This window comes from Lagopus leucura, unplaced genomic scaffold, assembly GCF_019238085.1.
Source record: "Lagopus leucura isolate 7727_CA_CO unplaced genomic scaffold, USGS_WTPT01 Super-Scaffold_100157, whole genome shotgun sequence".
Classification (NCBI taxonomy): domain Eukaryota; kingdom Metazoa; phylum Chordata; class Aves; order Galliformes; family Phasianidae; genus Lagopus; species Lagopus leucura.
In genome coordinates, this window is record NW_024962334.1 from 10,096,039 (window position 1) to 10,117,105 (window position 21,067).

Consider the following 21,067-nt stretch of genomic DNA (forward strand, 5'->3'; position numbering starts at 1 on the left):
AGTTTTTACTGCACCTTTACTGGGATTTGAAGAATTTTAAATACTTTACTAATGATGTTTTAAAATGTTCTGAAGTTGCACCAAAATACCGAACACTTTGGTAATACAGACCCACTTGTCAAAGACAGCAATAGTCCGACAGGAAGAACACTGATAAATCTTTTCAACTTCTGAAAAGCAGAACTGCTGGAAATGAGAAATTTGTGCTAAAAAAGATCATATCTTGTTTGAGGCCTTATCAGCTCAGTGGTTTAGCTAACATCCTATAGTAAAGGTGAGTGCCATATACTAAAGTCTTTCCCCTTACACTACTAAACCTCCTGCACATTGACACTGCAGGTAATAAGTGCACATTCAGCAGGCCTAGGGCAGGCCAGAGTAATAGATAAACTCCATATGCACAGCAGACAGTGCTATATACAGTTCCTGCATAGCACGTGAACTCAGTTCCCATCTACCACACTCTACTTCCTAATAAAATCTGGGAATCTCTGGGAGGATGCGTGTGGGGGAAAAGACTAAGTAGAATAACCTATTAGCAGGGTAATTCATACAATACCTTCCAATCTGCTTTATTTTCCATGAACTTTCCAGATTCTGAGGATGGCACTTGGGGCAAGCCACAAAGAAATGTACAAAAACATCCCACTGCTCATTTAGAATTTCTCAGTAACCTTACTGACAGGAGGACCATCTTGTGACAGCATGCCTCTGAGCCAACACCAACACAAAATACAATTTTCAGGCTGCAGTGTGGAAGATGTGTATCCACATGCTTTCAGTCAAAAGATATTATTACATTCTGTCTTCAGCTCCCTTGAGTTCCTGCACATCATCTTTTCAAGATTCACTGGATGACTGTTCCTTCCATTTCCTCAGGGCATAATTGGTCCATCCCTAACAGCAACGATGACAAGAGCTGCAAGACTACTTTGAGGAACACAGCTGTTTGCTTCTAAATCACTGAGTATCTGAATATCCAGACATTATCATATATCAAAAATGACTTCTAACATCAAGATACTAATCTACCACAACACTTCTTGATCCACAAAAAGTCATTTTGAAGATTAAAATTTTAAGTTACCCTAAGAGAAAGCTATTGTAATGATGGGGGAAGAATAAAAAGAACAGGAGGAGAGCAGAAGGAAAAAAAATCAGCTTCTTTCAAAGAAGGCTGGGATTTTTGGCCATTAGAGTGAGAATTAGCATGTTTGCTTTCTAATTCAGTATACCACATAATTGTAAGTCAGATATTTCAATACTAGTACTGCCTTATTAATCAAGTAATCTAGCATCTGTAAGCTCAAGTAAATGTGGGACAAAGCAGGTATCCAAAACCATCACAAGCCTGACAATCTGGTGTAAATGCCAGTTCCTTTTAAAGCAAAGAGACACCACACTCATAAGAAAAGCAAACATTTACTTCAAATTGCAGTATAGGCTTTTCAATCACAGAAAAAGAAAAGAACAAACAGTGATCCGACAGCGGTCACATCCTGTGCAAAAAGAAAAAACCTCCAGATACAAAAAAAACCTGTAGCACAAGGTACTTGAGCCGCTTACACATTGCAGGATGAAGTAAATAAATACAGTAGCTAGAATATGGCACTCTTGTGACAGACTAAACCCAGTGGAATGCCTCTGAAATATTTTTTTAATCCTTGTATTAGTAGCAAAGTCCCACCACCGTAAAAGTAAAATAGTACAATGTTTTAAATAAAAACAAACTAAAATATTTATATCTAAGAGAAGAATTTTATACAATTATATCTCTAAGTGCAGAAAATGGGACTTGGGCTTAGATCGTTCTTTAAGTTAACCCCCCCACACACAAAATCCCATTAAATCTCAAAAGTAAATTGGTTTGAGGAAAAATGTTACCAAAGTTGCATAATTTCAATTGTTACTCCCACGGTTGGAAGTTAAATTCTAAACAGTCTTGAAACATCAATGTTCATCATTAGCCAGTGAAACAAAGGACTTGTCAGAAGCCCTTGGGACTTCTTAATCCTCCAAATATTGTTTTGCTTTCTCCTACATCTTCAGACAGCAATCCCTAAGTTTGCAAACAAAAGAATGCAATATGCATCATACATCAAGAAAAGACGAAGTTGACGGAGAAGAACTTCCATGTTTCTGGATCTTTTCCTTGCTTCTCTCAAACTTCTTTATGATCTCAGTCACTATGCACACAGAGGAAGTGAGTCCCAGAAGAAACAGTAAATCTGGAAAAGATAATTAGCCGTTTTAAAACTTGCTAGTTAAGGTTGAGGGCAGATTGACAAAGGAATATATGACTTACAAGACCTTCAAATTGCCTGCCTATTACGGGGTAACTTGAGCAGAAATGAAGCAAGAATCATTTTGCAGAACCAGACAATTAGTGTGCATAGTTCATGCACAAATCACAAGGACACACACGCTATTTCAAACTCTTAAAGCATTTCATAACACTGTTTTTACTAATACCTAGAAAAGCAAAGAACACTAAGGAACATAATTAGCTTTATACTGAAACGATATTCTCAGAAATGACACCAGGATAAAAAGACAAAGAATTATCTAAAAACACAGAATCATAGAATGGTTTGGGTTGGAAGGGACCTTTAAGATCATCTAGTTCCTTTTTGCCTGCATCAGTACTCATTAAAATTCCTAAAATATTCAAGCACTTCCGAAATCTAAGTACACAATCATCTGTTTTGTATGCAATATGCACTTAATTATGGTTTCCAAACAAAATGTCTGAAAGTATTTTTTCCCCTCTTATAAAGGATCAGCAGGATTGGTTTTCCTGCTGTATGCAAATAGAAAGAGCTCTTACAGAATCACTGAACATTTAAGTTGGAAAAAACCTTTAAGATCATCAACATAACACAACCAAATCCATCACTAACCCACGTCCCTAAGCACCATGCCCACTACCATAACCCAGTGCTTTTACAAATTAATCCTTCATGTACCATTCTTTGAAAAGGAACATTTCTTACCCAAGACACTCAGGCTCTCTGTTTGGAAAACTTTCTGAAGTGGAGGAAAGTAAATGACCAATAACTGCCCCATTATAGATCCAAGGACAGCATAGCAAAACATTTTGTTACTGCAAAGTCCAATCTCAAACACAGATTTGGTCTGTAAAACAAGCAATATATTACACTGTACATGTAATTTTTATTGTCTAGACAGGAAAATAATTCATAGCTTTTTTCATATCAACATTTATAAAAGTGTAAAAAAAAAACAAAACAATTGTTGAATTGCTAACCTTGAAGATAATCCAAAACACGTTCTTGAGAGGATAATTTAATGGTAAACTGAGTGCAAATCTTGCTTTCACAGTCAAGAATTTATTTATTGAGCTCACTTCTCTACAAGTGCCATGCATTAGAAGTTGCCCACTGTACGAGAAGGATGTGTTTTTGTCTACCCTGACATTCACATCAAAAAAGACTGCAAACTAGATTAAATGTAGTAACGTGTAATTTATTCCACTAACACAAAATTTCAGACTTTGTCTTCCTTAGAACAAAAATTTAAACAGAAAGAATTCTTAAAGCCCTTTTTCTTAGGCTTTCCTAGGGCTGCAAACTTTGAAAGGCCTTCAACAAGTTTCAGATTCTGAAAAAGTTACTGAACTGACATGATTTCCAGGAAAGAAAAAACTCAATTAAGGCCACGCAGCAATACAAGGGACCATCACACTAACAGTTTTTAGTAAGAGTCTCCTTGCCCTTGTCAGAACGCCAGCATGACTAACAAACATCATTTGTATCACAACTTGAGAACGCTAACCCTTTCACTTATTTTCAAAACTCTGAAGCTTAATAGTACTTGTAAAGTACATTTGCAAGAAAACACAGCAAGATCTTCCTTAGAAGGGAGGTACTGATGTAAATACTATGTAAATAGCAATATTAATCACTCACCTGAGATCTTGAACTCAAAGCATTGAACATATCAAAAAATACAAAACAGGTGAAGGTCATGGTTGTATCTCGAGGTGTTATTACATTGTCTCTTAACTGCCAACAAAAAAAAAAATTGGCTTTAGCATGCTTTAATTTAAAGCTTCAGCAACTAAATGCAGTTACTGCAACAATACAAGTTCTACTAAGGCATAAAAGCAAAACCATCTGCTTGCTCCAAGCTCACTCAAGAAGTCATAACAGAAATGACACATACATAATTTATAAGAACTTTAGATCCAAGCTGGGAAGACTTGACAAACCTTAATGCAAGCAGACAGAATACCAAGAATTCTACGATGCACTGCTAGAAGTTCAGCTTTCTTCTCTACTGGGAAAAGAAAGGCAAACAGCTGCTTCCTAACAACCTGGCTATAAGTTTTTGTTTGGCTGTGACGTTTTTTGTTTGTTTGCTTTTGCTTTTATTTGTTTGGGTTTTTTTTAGAGTTACTTTGCATTGGCCAAGGTTTCCCAGATGCAATTGGGATCTGGAAAAGTCTGTATTAAAAACTCTATTTCTCATTTCAACTGCTTTGAAATTCATCCTCTCTAATCTTAGTTATTATTAAATAAGCATACATATATCTTGCAACCAAGTTCATGCAAATTCTGAATTCCAAATTCCAACCGCTAGAATCAAAATGACTTCAATATGCTACTGCTTTAAGTTTTGTGTTTTTGTCATACCTCTCTCCAGAAGACGAACAGTGTTCCACACACAATAATTATTGATGACACCAGTATCTTAACAATCAAGTTTTTGGTAAGAATGCTATCCTTCAAATTTCTTGGAGGCTTCTGAATAACATCTTTATCCACAGGCTCCACCCCAAGGCTTAAAATTAAAGAAGTAGCTCAGATTTTTATCATCATAATTTGTTGCTTCTACACAAAGACTAGATTTCACAGGTGGGAAAAACAGATTTGAATCTTCTCTCTACAGCTTAATAATCACTTCATTTAAATAAGCATCTGTTATTTTCACCTTTAAAGCACTGAGTTATAAGTATCAGTAACAGGTTATATTTTAACACTGCAGTTTCAGATACCACATAATTCTGGGCTCTATCAGACAGTACAGAATCAGTAAACAACAATCTGCAGTATTAGCAATGCCCACCCTTTCTGCTACCTTGATGCCTAAGGAATTCTACTGCTAGCTCCCTTTCATTGCTCCCTCTACCGCCTATCCACAGTGAAGAAAGTCAGAGGAAGACTCTGGACAGAAGCCAGAATCTTGGATGCTGTGGATCTTTAGGTATCATGCTGCTCCCCAACCAACCACTGCTGGATACCAAAGCAAGTCGAATGAACACAGAATTACACTGCAAACATTGTAATGAGAAGAAAAAAATTGCTCTGTGTCAGAAACACATCACTGAAGTTCAACACTTCACAGAGTTTCTTCTACAAGCAACCCTCTTCCTTGCTTAAGTAATTCAACCACAAACCTCTAAGAGAATTTAAAGTAAAGGTAAGCAATTACTTACCTTTGAGCTGGAGGCCCATCCATAATAATATTGATCCATAAGATCTGCATGGCATTGAGAGGATTAGGAAAGTTCATTAATGTAGCCAGTGAGATTAAAGTCAATGCTGCTATACTCCTGTTGAAAGAATTCATTTTTATAACTGTCAGCATGGAACATTTCTGAAGATCTACTGATAACTGCTTTGTAAGCAAAACTTGATGTATTTAAGAGTACATATAGATTTTGATTACTTCAATCACAACTACCATAACTCTAACTTTAAAAGGTGAGAATATAATAGAATGGAACAACTGGAAGGGACTTTGAAAGACCATCCAAGTCCAATTCCTTGCTCACCTTAGGGCCAACCAAAAGCTAAGGCATGTTATTGAGGGCACTGTCCAAATGCCTCTTGAGCATTGACAGGCATGAGGAATCAACCTGCTTGATGGGAAACCTGTCTAAGTGCTTGACCACCCTCAGGGTAAAGAAATTTTTTTCCCCATGTTCAGTCTGAGCATCCTCTGACACAGCTCTGTGCCACCTCTCGTTTAAAGAAGAACACTAAGGCAGTGCTATCCTGTTTCTGTGCATCCTCTCATTTACTGACTTTTCACTTTTTAACAGGAAAAACTGTAATAGAGGTCTGCTTACTGAACTATTTTCTGAACCTTTGAAAATGAAACAAACCACCAAGTACAAAATAATAAAAATTCAATCCTAATATTATTTTGCCATCATGACCACTGATATTTTCGAGTACAGTCTATCAGCACGTGAAATCTAAAATGTTCATATGAGTTCATATTTGCTTTGTGAGGCTGTGGTTCAATCACAATGAGGTTAGAACCTTCCAATATTGTCAACAATGCTTCAGACTTACGTGCTCAGTTGAAATCTAACAAAATTTTTTATGTTATTATAAATTCCTTTACCCTCTTCAATGGCAGACCTGCAATTAAAAACAAAGACCATACCACTAAAGGCTACTGCAACAAAGCTTAAAACAAATGAAGAAAGTGTGTTATTTCTACTAATTTCAGCACAAACACAAATGTCAAGAAAAGAGTGAAGTTCTTTGACAGTCACTGTACTTTACTGTAAGATCAATTACAATGTTCTTATTTTGGCTGCTTTCAAAATGAAATGTCAATAGAAAAATTTCCTCCTTTTAAGACTCGCATCATCACAGATGCTGCCTCCAGAATCAAGGTAGATAATTAAAAAATACAAACAAATGACACACATTTTCCAGAAATGACAGAAATGGAGAATGAGTTCAGAAGACCATGTCTTCTTATCGCACCAGAATGAAATATGTACAGACTATTTTTTCATCCTCTGGTACATGCTGCACTTTGCCAACACAATGACAACAGCAAGGAAGTGATTTCTAATACCTGGGACAAGTATACTCTGCTGCAAAAAGCCTTCCTCCTTTCCTTACTCAGGCAGTGTTTCATTAAAACTACATAGCACAGTGCATCAATACCTACATTATTGTCTGAAAATCATCATCCACAAGGATCATATCTGCTGCCTCTTTACAAACATCTGTTCCAGTTTGTCCCATTGCTACACCAATATCTGCAGCCTTCAGAGCAACAGCATCATTCACTCCATCTCCTGTCATAGCTACTACTGCACCATTATTTTGCAGGGACTAAAGAAAGGGAAAAAACATAAATCAGAGATTGAAATAGCCTATCCTATATAATTTTTCTAAATACAATGGTTTGTGGTTTTCCCAAAATAATTATTTCAACATAAAATCCTGAAAAAGTACAACTGTTTGTATCTTAACTAATTTCTTATACAAGATTTTACATCACATTTTAGATCATATATTCAGTCTAGATTTGAAAGCTAGGATATATGGAATCTTAATGTTATGGCCCTTTCATAATTCTCAAAACATTCTGTCTTTTAATATTTGACTTCCTATTCTTTGTTGATAATTAACATAAGAATTAGAACAATTGGAAAAGCACATCCCTCTTTTTGTTAGCTTTGTTTTTTATCTTCCAAATGGAAGCATTACCTCAGACACGACTTGAAACTCATGCCGTTTTATTGCTTTATTTCTGCTTCTCAGAAGTAGCAGAAATATGGCTCCCTCAAGTTCCCAGTCGATTCAACTGCAATGCGACAAAATCTCCAACTCCCAGCTCCCACCATATAACAAACTGATGCTGCCTACCAGCAGTTGCACAGCCCTCGTGGACATTACATGCTTTTTTCAAGTCATATTTTCAGACATACTTCACTTTCTTTCCTGGTTTCAACCAGATGCTCTGCAGCACGTTATACTTTAAGTACGTGCACTACAAACAGTGCTCACAGCCACTGTCCAGCAACGCAGCCACCTGTGAGACATACCTTAATGATTTTTAATTTATGTCGGGGACTGGCTCTGTAAAATACTGCAACCTGTTAGAAGCACAACAAAGAAGGAAAAAAATTGAGAAGAACTGCGTAAGATACAGTAAAGCTAGAGGATAAAAGCGTATTGTCTGAGGCCAACTATGCCCTTGTTTATTTTGAGGCAGAAGCATCACTGAAACATGTTTTTATTACAGTGACATCATCAACTCAAGGGATGACTTAAAGGTAAACAAAGTTGGTGCTACTTACTTCAAGACACAACATGCAATTTTACAGCCCTCTGAAATAATGAAGCAACTGAGATATAATGGCTTGCTACTGGGCTTCTTGACCAAATTAATGAAGACAACAAAAGGCAAGCAGCTCAGGAAATTTCAATTTTACTATTTTATATAGCATAGCATTAACACATTGAACTTTAGACTAGTGAAAATTCTATGGGAAGAAATTATTATTCGTCACTGTTTTTTCTACCTCTCATCTACTCTGTAAATTAATTTGACTAAGTGGAATTGAGTTTTCAAACAAGTTCCACATTGAAGTTAGACTTCTCAGCAGACTCATTAGACTGTACTTCACTGGTTGATTTTACTCAATTCCTAATAAGATTTTAAATACATGCTGGAAATCCAACTGGGTCTCAGGCCAAATGTGCACAAAGAAATTTTGTTGCTTTTTCTTGTTATTTAATGTGAACAGCCTGTAAGAACAAGTATTACCAAATAAACATGGGGTTTTTTGGTGAGTCATCAAGACACGAAGCTTTCCAGTTAATGTGTTCAAATCATATACATATTTCTTAATTGTACTGGCTTTTGGCTTAGTTGCATTGCTAAAGCTGCAGTCTAATTTTGCAAACTAAGCAGAATTCTGAAAATTTGTATACATTTTGCAACAGAGACAAGCACGAAGCTTAATTACATTTGATTATGACTATACGTTTACCATGATGACACTAGTGAATGCATTTAGTTACTTAATAAGAAGTCTTGTATTCAGTATTCAGTATTGAAGCAGTCAACATAACAAGCAGATCTCTCAAAAGTCTTAACCAGTGGCTTCAGATCAATCAGAAATCATTTAAGATTCAGATAGCCATTCTTATGAATTCCAAAAGGACAGACTGAAGGAACAGAAAACTGTAAAGTTATATAAAAGTACTCAAAGAACTAAAATGGTCTAACAATACAAAAATGTTAATATAAAAATATAAAAATGGTGCTCACTGAAAGGTGGCAAAATGGAAGCTCCAATACTGGTGCTAAAAGATTTAAAAACATATATACAAAAGAGAAACTGACAATCTGAAGCATCAAAGAGGAATGAAAGAAATAAAGACTGAACTCACTAAAAAGATAATCCCATGAGTTGAAAGAAATGAGTCTTGCTACAATCTTCTGTCAAAGATTTGTTTGACTTCTGACAACTTCAATATTCAGTACTAAAAGCCTTTGGTAATTTACTGTAACAGTATCTCCATTACTAGAATCTCAGAAGTTACATTTCAGCTTTCCACAGATAAAAGCATTTCTCAATATAAAATATATCTTTTACTGCATTTCAGTGCATAGCATATTACTACAAACCTTGGGTGTTATTTGAGAAAGCTGCTGGATATCCAGATCATCTATTTCTTCTCCAGAGATTGCCTGTGAATTTTTGGAATACAGTCCTAGTCGACTAGCTGGAAACAGACAATAGAGGAGGTATTATAATAACTAACACTTGAAACAAACAGTAAGCAGCCAGTTACTTTTTTAAACTATTATTTTTCTGCACTGTTTCAGATTTTAAATGCCCACAGCACAGCATCCTAACACTACTGATTCAGTATACTGAGATAAAAGTGAACATTTGAGAAACACCTGCACTATGAAGTCTGTTCTAATCAGGCATTTATTTCCATTAAAGTTTTCAGGTCAAGGTCTGTATCTCGTTGTGTCAGGCACAATCTAAACATAAAAGCCCATTCCTCCCCAGAGAATTTACAATTCAAAAGTAACAGGACAGAAAAGTAGAAATAAGATGGAGATGTGCACAACTCTCAGATGCAAAATCACAACTGATAAAGTACTGCTAACTTCAAGATGTACTTCTATGTGCACAATCCACTTTTTCCACTACTGTCCTGTACAAAAAGGATCTATATTCTGGCTAGCATATTCTATTACAAAAATAAGCTTGTTTAAATATTCATTTAGTTTAAACATTTACTAGCAATACTTAAACTTCAAACAAAGTCACATGAATAAAACTGGATTGGGAAAGCACTGAAGCACCACGTTCATCCTAAATACTGTCAGCAACTATTTTAGTTTCTCCCTGTTGCTATAAAGACAGTCACCCAAAGCTGATGGTAGGGAAGGTCGCTTTGGTGAGAACCAGAAATCAGGCATGTTGCAACAATGTAGTAAGAAAAAACATATACATAGTTTAAAATAGCAAAACGTCACAAATCACCAAATGAGAAAGATTGTATTTTAAGCAGAAACGAAGGTGCCACACCAGACTAGTTCTATTCTAATTGCGCTGTGTCATATGTTAAGGCAATACACAGAACTCAAAAATACTAAAGATTCAATAACCATATTTCATACCTATTACCTAGGCACTGTCAACACAGAAAACAAGTGAAAAATGGAAAGCAGATGACTATTCATACCAATGGCAACTGCAGTCTCCTGCGAATCTCCAGTAATCATTTTTATTGCGACTCCCGACATTATAAGTGTAGTAACAGCTTCTTTCACACCAGTTCGTGGAGGATCAATTATTCCCACAAGTCCCAAAAAGGTCATCTGCCCTAACTCAGGACCAGAAGCTAAAGCCAGAACTTTCAGGAAACAAAGAAAAAATAAGTTAGGATTTGAAAATAACATTTCCACCAACATCTAAAACAACTGCTAGTATTTGTTTTCCAAAATTAAAACTAAATAGCACATAACTGTATCAACCAAAGGCCTCAGTACTGAAAGCCTTTATGAGTAGCTTCATTCATCTGAGTATTCCACTTGAAATCAACCCAACAAGAGTAAACGTTCACAAATCAGACTTAATTGAATTTATAAGTTAGAGTAAAGCAACAAATAGGGATTGCTATTTCTTCTTCCTAAACACTGGCAGCAATGTCTGCTGTCGTAGCACATAGCACAGAAGTCTATCAAACACAGGTTTTTTGTGTTTTCAAGAAATCTTTCCCATTTATTCACAGCTTAAAACATTTTTGCTTCCACTGTGTGAAGAGGAAAAGGTCATCTAGTTTTGGTGGTTTCTCTGTACACAAACAGTCTTTTATACCAGATGACAAAGGGAAGATCGGTTAAAAACAAAACAAAACAGAAAATAAACATACATTTTCTTTATTTAAATAGAGACATTTTATTGACTACATGCCAAATATTTTCTGGAATGTCTTTTTTACAGTAGGAATCTGAAGAAAACAGGCACAAAGAGATACCACTACTCCTTGTGAAACCTCTCAGTTTCTAATCATTTGTATCATAGGGCTTTCCTGTGCCATAAAGTACCCATACTGCCACATTTAGAACATCTGAATTAACAACCTGCAGGTCTCTTTACAGAAATCAAAGACAATTATGGCGTCCCAAATAATGGTTTGCCCACGACCATTTCCAATCAATCATCTTCTGAAAAATACTTGCAGCTATATTTAAAACTCAGTCTGCTAATATAAAATGTAATCTTAATGGCATCTTCTGACTTGCAATCAATCACTTATGCTAGCCTAACTCACAAAGGTGCCAGGAATCAAAGAGAAAAATGAACACACTCATATTAGAAATAAACTAAAAAAAAAAAAAAGAATCTATGAGATATGGAAGCTGCCAAGTGACAATGTGTTGTTCAGTTGTTATGGTTGCAAGCAGCAGTTCCTTTTCTTACCTGCTGGAATTTAATCAATGTTAATATGCAAACCTTAAATACATCACCTGCATTCCACTTCTCCATTTTAATGAAAAATTAACCAACACAGCGACACTTCTTGAACAATAAAAAATCTTGTATCTGAATAATATTTTAATTTGAGCAAGCAAGCAGTACCATTTAAAAAATAATTATCCCCAGACACTGAAACACTCTTACCCCTAAGTCCTGCAGAGCCCATAGATGTCTTCTCTTGCTGGTATTGCTCTCTCTGTTGCTGGACGAGAGGTAGGGTTTGCCCCTTACAGTTATATGATGTACAATACCTAATGACTTGTTCGTAAGCACCTTTCATGAAGCAAACCTCTGGTTTGTCCTAAAATAGAAAGGAATTATGTAAATATGTGTGTCTGCATAAACAAATATATATATGCACATCTGTAAGAATGTTTTATCTATACTTTTCTGAAAAGTCTTCAGAACATGTAATACAAATGAAAATTGTACTTATGAACCCCAAAAAATTTGAAGTATCTGTATAAAGGATAAAAGAGTGCTAACGCCAAAATAGCTAAGCTAATCATCAATAGCTTATTATTTCAGTAGACATCACTCACATGATATATTGTGGGGTCACAGTTTATAAACCAAAGAGGCCATTCAAAGGACAGCATTCAAACCTACACAGTACATTAGACCTGAAAGACCCCTATCTCATTACCTGACCATCTGTCTTTCTCCACAGGTCATTAAGTATATCACCTTCATCCCTGTACCACAAATAACAGCTCTAGCATTTTCCAGAAAGCAAGCTAGCCTCGGTGGTACAAAGGGGCTGCAGATTCACTGTCTATCTTGAACATTTATTCCAACGTTAAATCAACTTATCGTTTCCCTTCCTCCCTTCTCCGTTAAGAACTGCTGCTTCAGCTCAATTCCCAATCACTGATTCTCATCTTCTGTTCCCTGTTGCGCTATAAAGGCTCTTTTAATACACTTATTTTCTCTCCTTGAAGGTGTTTATGCACAGTAGTCAAGACAGTTCAATTTTTCTGATAGGCTTAACTGACAGAGCTCTAATTCCACTGCATTTTCTTAGCCTTCAAATAATTTATGCTCCTTTTAAAATTGCTTCCAATTTTTCAGCAATCTTTTAGAAATGCTGATACCAAAACACATCAGACATAGTAAATCGTATAGAAAAAAAAATCATCTAGCAATTCCTGCTCACTCAAGAAATTCTTGATTATTCAACACCTACACATTTCTTCTTGCTCTTAATTCTGCATGTAACTGAAACAGCAGAAGTTTAACAGATTTGCTTTAAATATTTGATGAGTACGGAGAAAGAAGAAAAGCCAGGTACATTCAAAGTCTCAGATATCAAAATACTTAGCATTATTTCTCAATATGCCTTTTATGGAAAGAATTTCTTGGCCTTCTTATTTTCCATTTCAGAGCTTGAAACTGAAATTAGATAATCAAACCATATTCCCAGGACTGCATCTTACCACCAGCTTGCCACAATCTCTCAAGTGAAAAATGAGGACGTTAAATAGAGTACATAATGGTTCTACAGAGCCAGTGTGCAAGGAACCTGTGAATCCAGTTTTACCTGCTGTGTTCTGTGAACACATTTAACTGCCATCCATTTCTGCTCTGAGCTGAAGGGATATTCAGCCTTCCTTATATAGTCCTCCTGGAGCCCATCTAAACCCATCTGTGTAAGATAGAAAAAGCACCATAACGTAAGTACCTTTCTTTTCCAAATAGCTAAGCATTTTGTTTTGACTTGTCAGTTAACAGTAAGAAAAGAAATCTTCAAAGTTGCTTATCAGCACACTGTTCTCATTAGACAAACTTCTGAAAAACAAGCCCTCAATGAATCCAGTACCTTCCTCCAGGCTTCAGCATAAGTTAGAACTTTTCTGTTTTCTTTGATTCAAGGACTTTGAAAAACCTTGTAGATTATGTGTATGACAAAACACATTTAAAACAGCAATGCTTTTTTTTTTTTAATATCTATATAATTTCTCTGCTAGAAGGGTCTAGAATATTATTATAAATAGCTGTAGCGGAGTTGGGAGGAGGCAAGACAGTCGTTTAAGGTTCAAATGATCCAACCTGAAAGGATTTTTCAAAAATTATCATCAGTATCCCCCAAAGGTTTAAAACCAACCACAAAGAGTTCAGACAAAATGCATTTCATTCTTCCCACAAAACGCATCTCGCAGAATTTCATGCTCTACCCTTAACCAAGTCTGAGTGCTGATTAAAGCCATAACCTGCCATAAGCCATTCTCAGTATTTAGAGCCTCACAACTCTTTCACTACCATCCATTCCAGCAACAGATGTGAAACATCTCTCTTCTTCTCTCTTTCTTTAGGGTCTTGCCATAACAACATCCCATTAGTCCTTTACAGTCAAAGACTGGAGAATTGGAATGAATCTCAGCAAGGCGATAAATCTCAGTCCTCAGTTGCATGGGGAGAAAACAACTGGGACATACTCAGCTTTGAACGTTTCTCAGTTTATTCATCATCACAGAAAAAAAAAACAAGTACTAAAATGTCTTGCCATGCTTCTCAGAAGCTACAGCACATGTCATAGCATAAAAATAACATTTAACCAGCATTCACAATTCAAACTGCTTGCTCCCAGCGCTTAAAAGCACTGCAAATACTACAGACACCAGTGTGTCCATCATCAGGTTCTTACTGCTTCTGATGACACAACCACTCAACAGGTAAACTAGCCTCTGGTGAGCAAAATGACAGCACTGCATACAAAAAGATGACAGATTTTACTTCAGTTCCAAATAACTTAACTTCCTATTATCTTTCAGAATGCCCAAAGACTTCCAGCAAATAAGAAGCACAGGAGATAAGCAGTTGTAATGCAAATCTAGTTATCAAAAATGAAGGGAAAATTGATGAAAACAACACCTTTATTTCTACACACCTGCCATAAACCAAAAATTACCAAACACCCACCTTCATTGCAAGTGCAATTAAAGCCCCTTCAGTTGGCTTCCCCATTAAGGTGTTGTTTCTTATTAGAGCATCATTGCAGACACAGCCAGCCTAAAAGATGATGAAGAAATGGGAAGACAACACAGCATAAATGTTGTGTACAGTTCTTACTCCATCATCAACTAAAAGTCACCTTTTTGTTCCAGTATCTCACCTCAACAATTTTGCTAACAGATGGGTTGTTATAACCATGAATAACTTCACCATCAAGCATCACATCTCCAAACCTGTTATAACCTACCCCGGTAACCTGTAAGACAAAGAGCCAAAAGCAGTACATAAAACAGTTTGTGAACCCAGTGAAAATTACATTAATCCCAGATTTTCACTATGAAATACAGAAAACTGAAAGCAAAGCCACTCATTATGATGGATTTTACCCAATATGGACTCTCCTATTAAGTATCTAATGTAGCAGGCACTAGATCAGGGAAAAAACATCTGAGGGCAACTAAGTTCTTCCATGAAATATACCAGATGCTAATTTCCAAAAACGTAGCAATTTTGTTACTTAGCATAAATAAATGCAGTGTATGTTGTCTCCTTACTTAATTAGGACATGTTTTTTTTTTTCCTTCCTCCTTCTTTCTTCTGCTTTCTCATTTTTTCCTCCCATTCCCCGCTACCCTGGTTAATAATGCATACCCCTGCAGGGGTATGGAAGTACACATCTTGAGTCCTACTTTCATGATGCAGGAAGAAGAAAATCATACTTGAATGGCCTCTCAGCTGAGACTTAAGTGTTAAATGCAGTTTAATGCAGAACGTTAACGCAGAAATTGTATTTTTAATGCATAAAATGTGGGAATCCAGCTAGAATCCCAAGAAGTCCTCAGGTCTACAGCATTAACAGGTAGCATGTTTAACAGCTACTTCAAATTCTCTTTCCCTTAGGAAAAGGGAAACGATTTAATATCACTATAAACAAATTATGCTAGGAATAAAGAAAAAAGATAATTACAGCATTCCTACAAAATTTGAAGAATGGAAACTAAGTGCCAGGCAAATACAGGTAAGTAACACAAAGAATTAAAAACACCCAGTATTTATTCTCATAAAAGTTAGTGACAAGGTCTCCCCATTAACTACAGTGTCAACAAAACCCTATGCATGAGGAATCTGAAAAGTTTAAAACTTGTTTGAAACAGTACACTCATTTTGAAGGGTTTACACAATACGTTAACTTTTAGCCAAAATCTGGATTCTCCTGCTATTTTAAATGTTCTTAATGTTTAATTTTCAGTTTTTATGCACCTGCAGCAGCAAAACATACTAAAGAAGAACATCAAATCTTTGTACTGCATCTCAGCATCATTATGACATGCAGCCATCAAGAGATTAAGAATCTTATATATTATACAAGAAAGAAAACAAACCTAAACCCTTCTGTAACTACAGAACACTTGGATAATACAGCTTCAAATCTGAAATACTAAATGAACGAAAAAACAGAATTAGCCAGAAATCAAGGAACTAAGATTTGATACAACAAATTTACACTACCCTAATTAATGCTTTACAAACAGTATAATCAAGAGTATTTGAGCTGATAAATGCAGTGAAGTAAAAGCAAAATTTAGGTCTAACAGTCTGACTACATACCTCAGCATGCTGCCCATCTGATGTAAAAATATGAGTAACCGTCATCTCATTCTTTGTCAGAGTCCCAGTTTTATCTGAACAAATTACATTGCAACATCCTAAAATAACCAAACAGCACTGGTAAGACAAGGCCTATTTAGAATAAGTGAGTAGCTAACAAGAACAAATTTCTAGAAATACTGCAGCTGTCTCTATGAAGAAAAAAAAAACAAGATGTGATTCAACATCGACAGGCAATTTTCAACTGCTTATGAATATCTGTACAAGGTTCCTTACAGATTAGCCTGATAAATCAAAAAAGGTAGTCAAAATCCCAAATTTGCAAGTTGCCTCAAGTGCTTCCATTCATTACCTCCTTAATTTTCCTCCAGTGCATCTCAAACTATTACCAAAATCTCAATTGACACTCCTAGCAGCATTCTTTCATAGGTAAGGTGTGACTTGCTACTATAGCAGCAATTTTTAATGAGACTGAAAATGATTACAGAAATATGGAAATACGTACATGCTGTTTTAACTCAGGAAAAGTACTTTGAAAGAGCATTGCAGTGTTTTGGCATTCCTGGACCCAGGACACAAAATGTTTCTGAAGTCATTTTAAAAGACAAAAGCTTAAGTTTTAGCATGAACACTGTAACAACCTTAAGGTGCATTATTATAACATTTTTCTAATATTTAAACTTGGATTTGCTTCCAGCTGAAAATAACATTCCTGAATTCACGCCAAGAAGTTGGTTTAACAATCATTTCCCAAGTCTGTTATTTGACAGGAACGTTTTTGAGCAAACTAAAAATACTTCCACTGAAATATTTTCACTGTTCTACCACAAATCAAGAGTTCTCCATACATCTAACTACACATGCAGATTCAAGTACTGAATGCCATTAGTTTGACACGCAATAAATCAACGGGCTGACAGCTGCAATTAAAACACAGTGGTTATAGGGCACACAACTCATGTAAAAGGCATTCAGTTTAGAAATGATACCACCATACTGCCAGCAAATAAGAATACTTGCTTTATTTTTACCATTGGCCATTAACATTCTAGTTGATCTCCTACGATTTATGTCAAAATACCATCTCAGAGCTAGTCCTGTCATACCTAAAGTTTCAACAATAGGCAGTTTCTTTACAATAGCCCGTTTCTTCACCATTCTCATCACACCAAGGGCCAGCGTCACGGTTACAACAATTGGGAGCCCTTCAGGAATTGCAGCTACAGCCAAACTGAAACAAAAACAAATACACAAATATCTTGTCTTAGAACCTCATAGATAAACACACGGCACAGATGTATTCACAGCTGAGAACGGTGCTTCTATAGCTATCTGTTAGCGGAAGCTAAAAGCAAAAGGAACCAGCTGTCATTTGATTCTAACCATACATCACTCATTAAGGCACACTTTGAAGACAGTAACAACATGCAATGGCTTAGACACTTCAACTCAAGCAAATGTAGTTGGGGGGGAAAAAAAATTGTACATCTGTTTTGGATATAGAAAACTCGTTTTCTGAAAAGCAGGCCAGGATGTGAAGAGTCAGTGTGGTCAGCACTGGAGAGAACTGGAAAAAGATCACTTCTAATGCCCAGTGATCCACAGCTACCACTTGCAGATTGAACCATGGCAGCATGACAAGTGTTGGAATAGCACAGAATTTTGTTAAAAAAATTGAAAATAATTGACAGTGGTGTAAATGAGATTGCAATATTTCACACAGTGCTTGAAGTTGCAGTTTTCATTGACCCTTTTTATTTAAAACAACAAAAAAAGCCCAAACACTTAAATGTCCCATAGATCCTGTTATTTAAATAAATGCTTTCTGTTATTTAAACTCTTCTGCCTTGTGCACCATCCAGATAATTAGCAACTCAGCAACTTTTCTGAGAGTAGAGAATTAGAGCATATAAACTGTGTTAATTCTCAGCAAACAGTATCCTAGGATGAAGCTTCCATAACGTGCTAAAAATTAACTGAAGAAGTACATGACACAAGGCTGGCATTCACTTCATTACTTACAAGCTTACTCAGTTACACAATTTGAATTTCTGTCCAATAACACTCAGAAATCACCGCACACGTACAGGAATATGAGGAGATGGACCAATAGTTACCATATCACTAAAAATTATTGGCTTCCTTTTCTGCAGCACAAAGTCTATTACTTATCTAAACTTAAAAACAGAATCTGTGTGGACGTACATTATAATATTACACTTCCTGTAATGCATGACCTACACTGTTTAAAGACAAAAATCTTACCTCACGCCAATTGTGAACATATCAAGGATATGTTTTCCTTGCAACCAGCCAACCAGCATAATAACTCCTATAAAGAAAATAGCTGTCATAATAAATACAAAGCCATCATGTACTGTAGCCTAACAGGAAAAAGAACTCTTAAAAAAAAATCTGTTATTTCCTTCAGTGTTGAACATGACTCCATTATTATGACAAAGATGAAGAAAGTTTTTGCCAGTCAAGTAGCCCAACCATACCTGCAGTGAGGTGCTCACTTCTGCACACCTTGAATTAGAATATAAGACATGCTGCAATTTGAAAGATGCTGCATTTAGAAGATAGAAAACCATATTTGTGTGAAGAAGCAAGGAAACACCCTTATGATGAAACTTACGTTATTAAGCTTCAGACAATTACTTGCATGAACTCATTAAAAAGTGGAGAATACAAAAATGATCAAGTCCCTCAGGCCCTTAGGTCAGTCACAAAGTAAAGTAGGTGTTTGCATAGATTTTCTTACCTATTATACCAAAGGAATACAAAGAAAGCTGTTTTCCTAAGAGATCCATGCTCTTCTGTAATGGTGTCTTTGGAGCCTTGGTGAACAACAAACATCCAACAGTTAACAAGAACAAGTTAGCAAGTATAATCTATATCAAATATTTCCTCAGGTGTGCAAATTTCAAGACTTTGTCTTGGAAACTACTTGACTAAGATGCAGCTATACAGCATTTTTCCACACATTCACTGAATGAAAAGACAGGCTACTTTGCTCCCTCATCATGTAAAATTCAATACATTTGAAGAACAGATCAAGGAAACTAAGTAAAATTCAGAAATATCCTTTAGGAGTTGTGTGATGTTTACAGCTAATCTAATATAAAAATTCTTATCAAAGACTTTGCAAAAAAAGCAAGGTTAACCAAAATCAACCACATTTCTTCCAGACATAAATGCCCTTGATAACAAGAACAAAACAGACTTTTGGAGGCAGAAACATTAAAGCCCTGAAAGACCAATTCTACCTCAATTTGCTAACTAGCTGCAAAAATAGACAAATAGGGAACTACAGGAGTATTCAGTGCCAAAAATACAGTAAACAGGATACCAACAAAAACAAAAAACACATTATATATCAATATGTATTCATGAAAGATTTTTACACTGGATGCCATTTAGTTTGTTTTGAGGTTTTCTTTGTTGCTCTTTTTTTTTAAAATACTAATATATGCTGGATTACAGTATGGAAAGTGTGGCAATAGGAAGGAAACAGGTTAATTTAAAAGTTTCTGCTGCACAAGTCAAGGCAAAACAGTGCCCACACTATGTGGGGAAGCTGACTTAAGAGTTTAATTCACTCTTACCATCAAAATTTGCTTTTAAAGTAAGATTATTATGAAATAAACATGAAAAATAACCGCAAAGTACTCTGATATTTCAGAATGTTGATGGTGCAGGATGCTCACATACTTTTTTTTTTTTTCCATTAATAATTGCAAATGTTACAATACAAACTAAAACCTATGCAATGGATCATATTTTCCTTGCATGTGTAATGAAGTGGATTCCACTTTGGGTGACTGGACAGCAGTATTCCCTTGAAAGGCATAGCAAGGCACTGCAGCTAACTACACGAGGTCAGTGGTGCACTCCCGGCTGACACATCTAACGCCCCACCTAATAGCCTCAGCAGCTCTGTTTTGACACATTTCAGAAATGTAATTCAGGAGAAAATGCTGCCTATACTATGTCTAATTGTGCTCTGACAGCTGGAGACAGACTGTCACCTTCCGACCCTGTGTTGGTCAGGCAGCCAGAGAAGAGGTTAGAAGGCCACAGGAACACAAAGCACTCAAGAGACTGACTTCTGAGTGGGTCAGTGCTGCAATAAAGAAAGTTGCTACAGGAATTTGGTATACTGAAGTCAAAGTGAGCTTCATAACTTCAGGAGGATAAGCTAGAGATCATGAAGCAGCAGACAACGCACACAACTCTAAAGTGCATGGTACAAACTTTGAGGGGAAACGTCCTGTGCACAAATATGCCGTACAAATCCCTTCTGCACAAACTCAGTTCCACTTGAAAAGCACACATGTGCTAAATGCAGTAAAAGTTGTTCCATTCCTGAAAAGCTTTTGAATATTATTTTCAAAGATAACATATTTAGGTCACTTAGGGATAATATATTACACTGAATTCAATTATTGCTTTCATGTTCGAGAGCTAAGATTTGTTTTAACTAGAGAGAAGAAAAACATGAAAAGCACTGTAATTAAATCCAACAAAGTTCCTATAAAATAAATCCCAAAAGAAACATGCCCATGTTTCCAGATATTCACTCTTACCTCTTCTGCTTGCATCATTTTGAAAACCTCCCCAAATTCAGAGTTTTCTCCTGTTCCAATAACAATGCCCTAAAAAACCCAAATAAATGAAAAAGTCAATTCAGATCTAAAGTTTCATTTTTAACATTGGTGA

The 21,067-nt window shown here is 36.0% G+C and overlaps 1 protein-coding gene across 1 annotated transcript in view; it reads right to left on the minus strand.

Annotated features, from left to right (window-relative positions):
- Positions 1 to 1,406: 1,406 nt before the first annotated feature.
- Positions 1,407 to 21,067, minus strand: part of ATP2C1 (ATPase secretory pathway Ca2+ transporting 1) — a 62,724-nt gene continuing 43,063 nt past the window's right edge. The window contains exons 9-27 of the mRNA XM_042888509.1: positions 20,935 to 21,003; positions 19,110 to 19,185; positions 18,611 to 18,677; positions 17,452 to 17,576; positions 16,346 to 16,443; positions 14,898 to 14,993; positions 14,705 to 14,794; positions 13,326 to 13,430; positions 11,930 to 12,086; positions 10,488 to 10,658; positions 9,412 to 9,509; positions 7,820 to 7,870; positions 6,937 to 7,103; positions 6,324 to 6,392; positions 5,459 to 5,575; positions 4,656 to 4,803; positions 3,930 to 4,025; positions 2,994 to 3,135; positions 1,407 to 2,228 (exon numbers count right to left, since the gene is read on the minus strand). Coding sequence (XP_042744443.1) covers positions 2,092 to 2,228; positions 2,994 to 3,135; positions 3,930 to 4,025; positions 4,656 to 4,803; positions 5,459 to 5,575; positions 6,324 to 6,392; positions 6,937 to 7,103; positions 7,820 to 7,870; positions 9,412 to 9,509; positions 10,488 to 10,658; positions 11,930 to 12,086; positions 13,326 to 13,430; positions 14,705 to 14,794; positions 14,898 to 14,993; positions 16,346 to 16,443; positions 17,452 to 17,576; positions 18,611 to 18,677; positions 19,110 to 19,185; positions 20,935 to 21,003 — 2,079 coding nt within the window. The 3' untranslated portion in view covers positions 1,407 to 2,091. The remainder of the gene's footprint in view (positions 2,229 to 2,993; positions 3,136 to 3,929; positions 4,026 to 4,655; positions 4,804 to 5,458; positions 5,576 to 6,323; positions 6,393 to 6,936; positions 7,104 to 7,819; positions 7,871 to 9,411; positions 9,510 to 10,487; positions 10,659 to 11,929; positions 12,087 to 13,325; positions 13,431 to 14,704; positions 14,795 to 14,897; positions 14,994 to 16,345; positions 16,444 to 17,451; positions 17,577 to 18,610; positions 18,678 to 19,109; positions 19,186 to 20,934; positions 21,004 to 21,067) is intronic.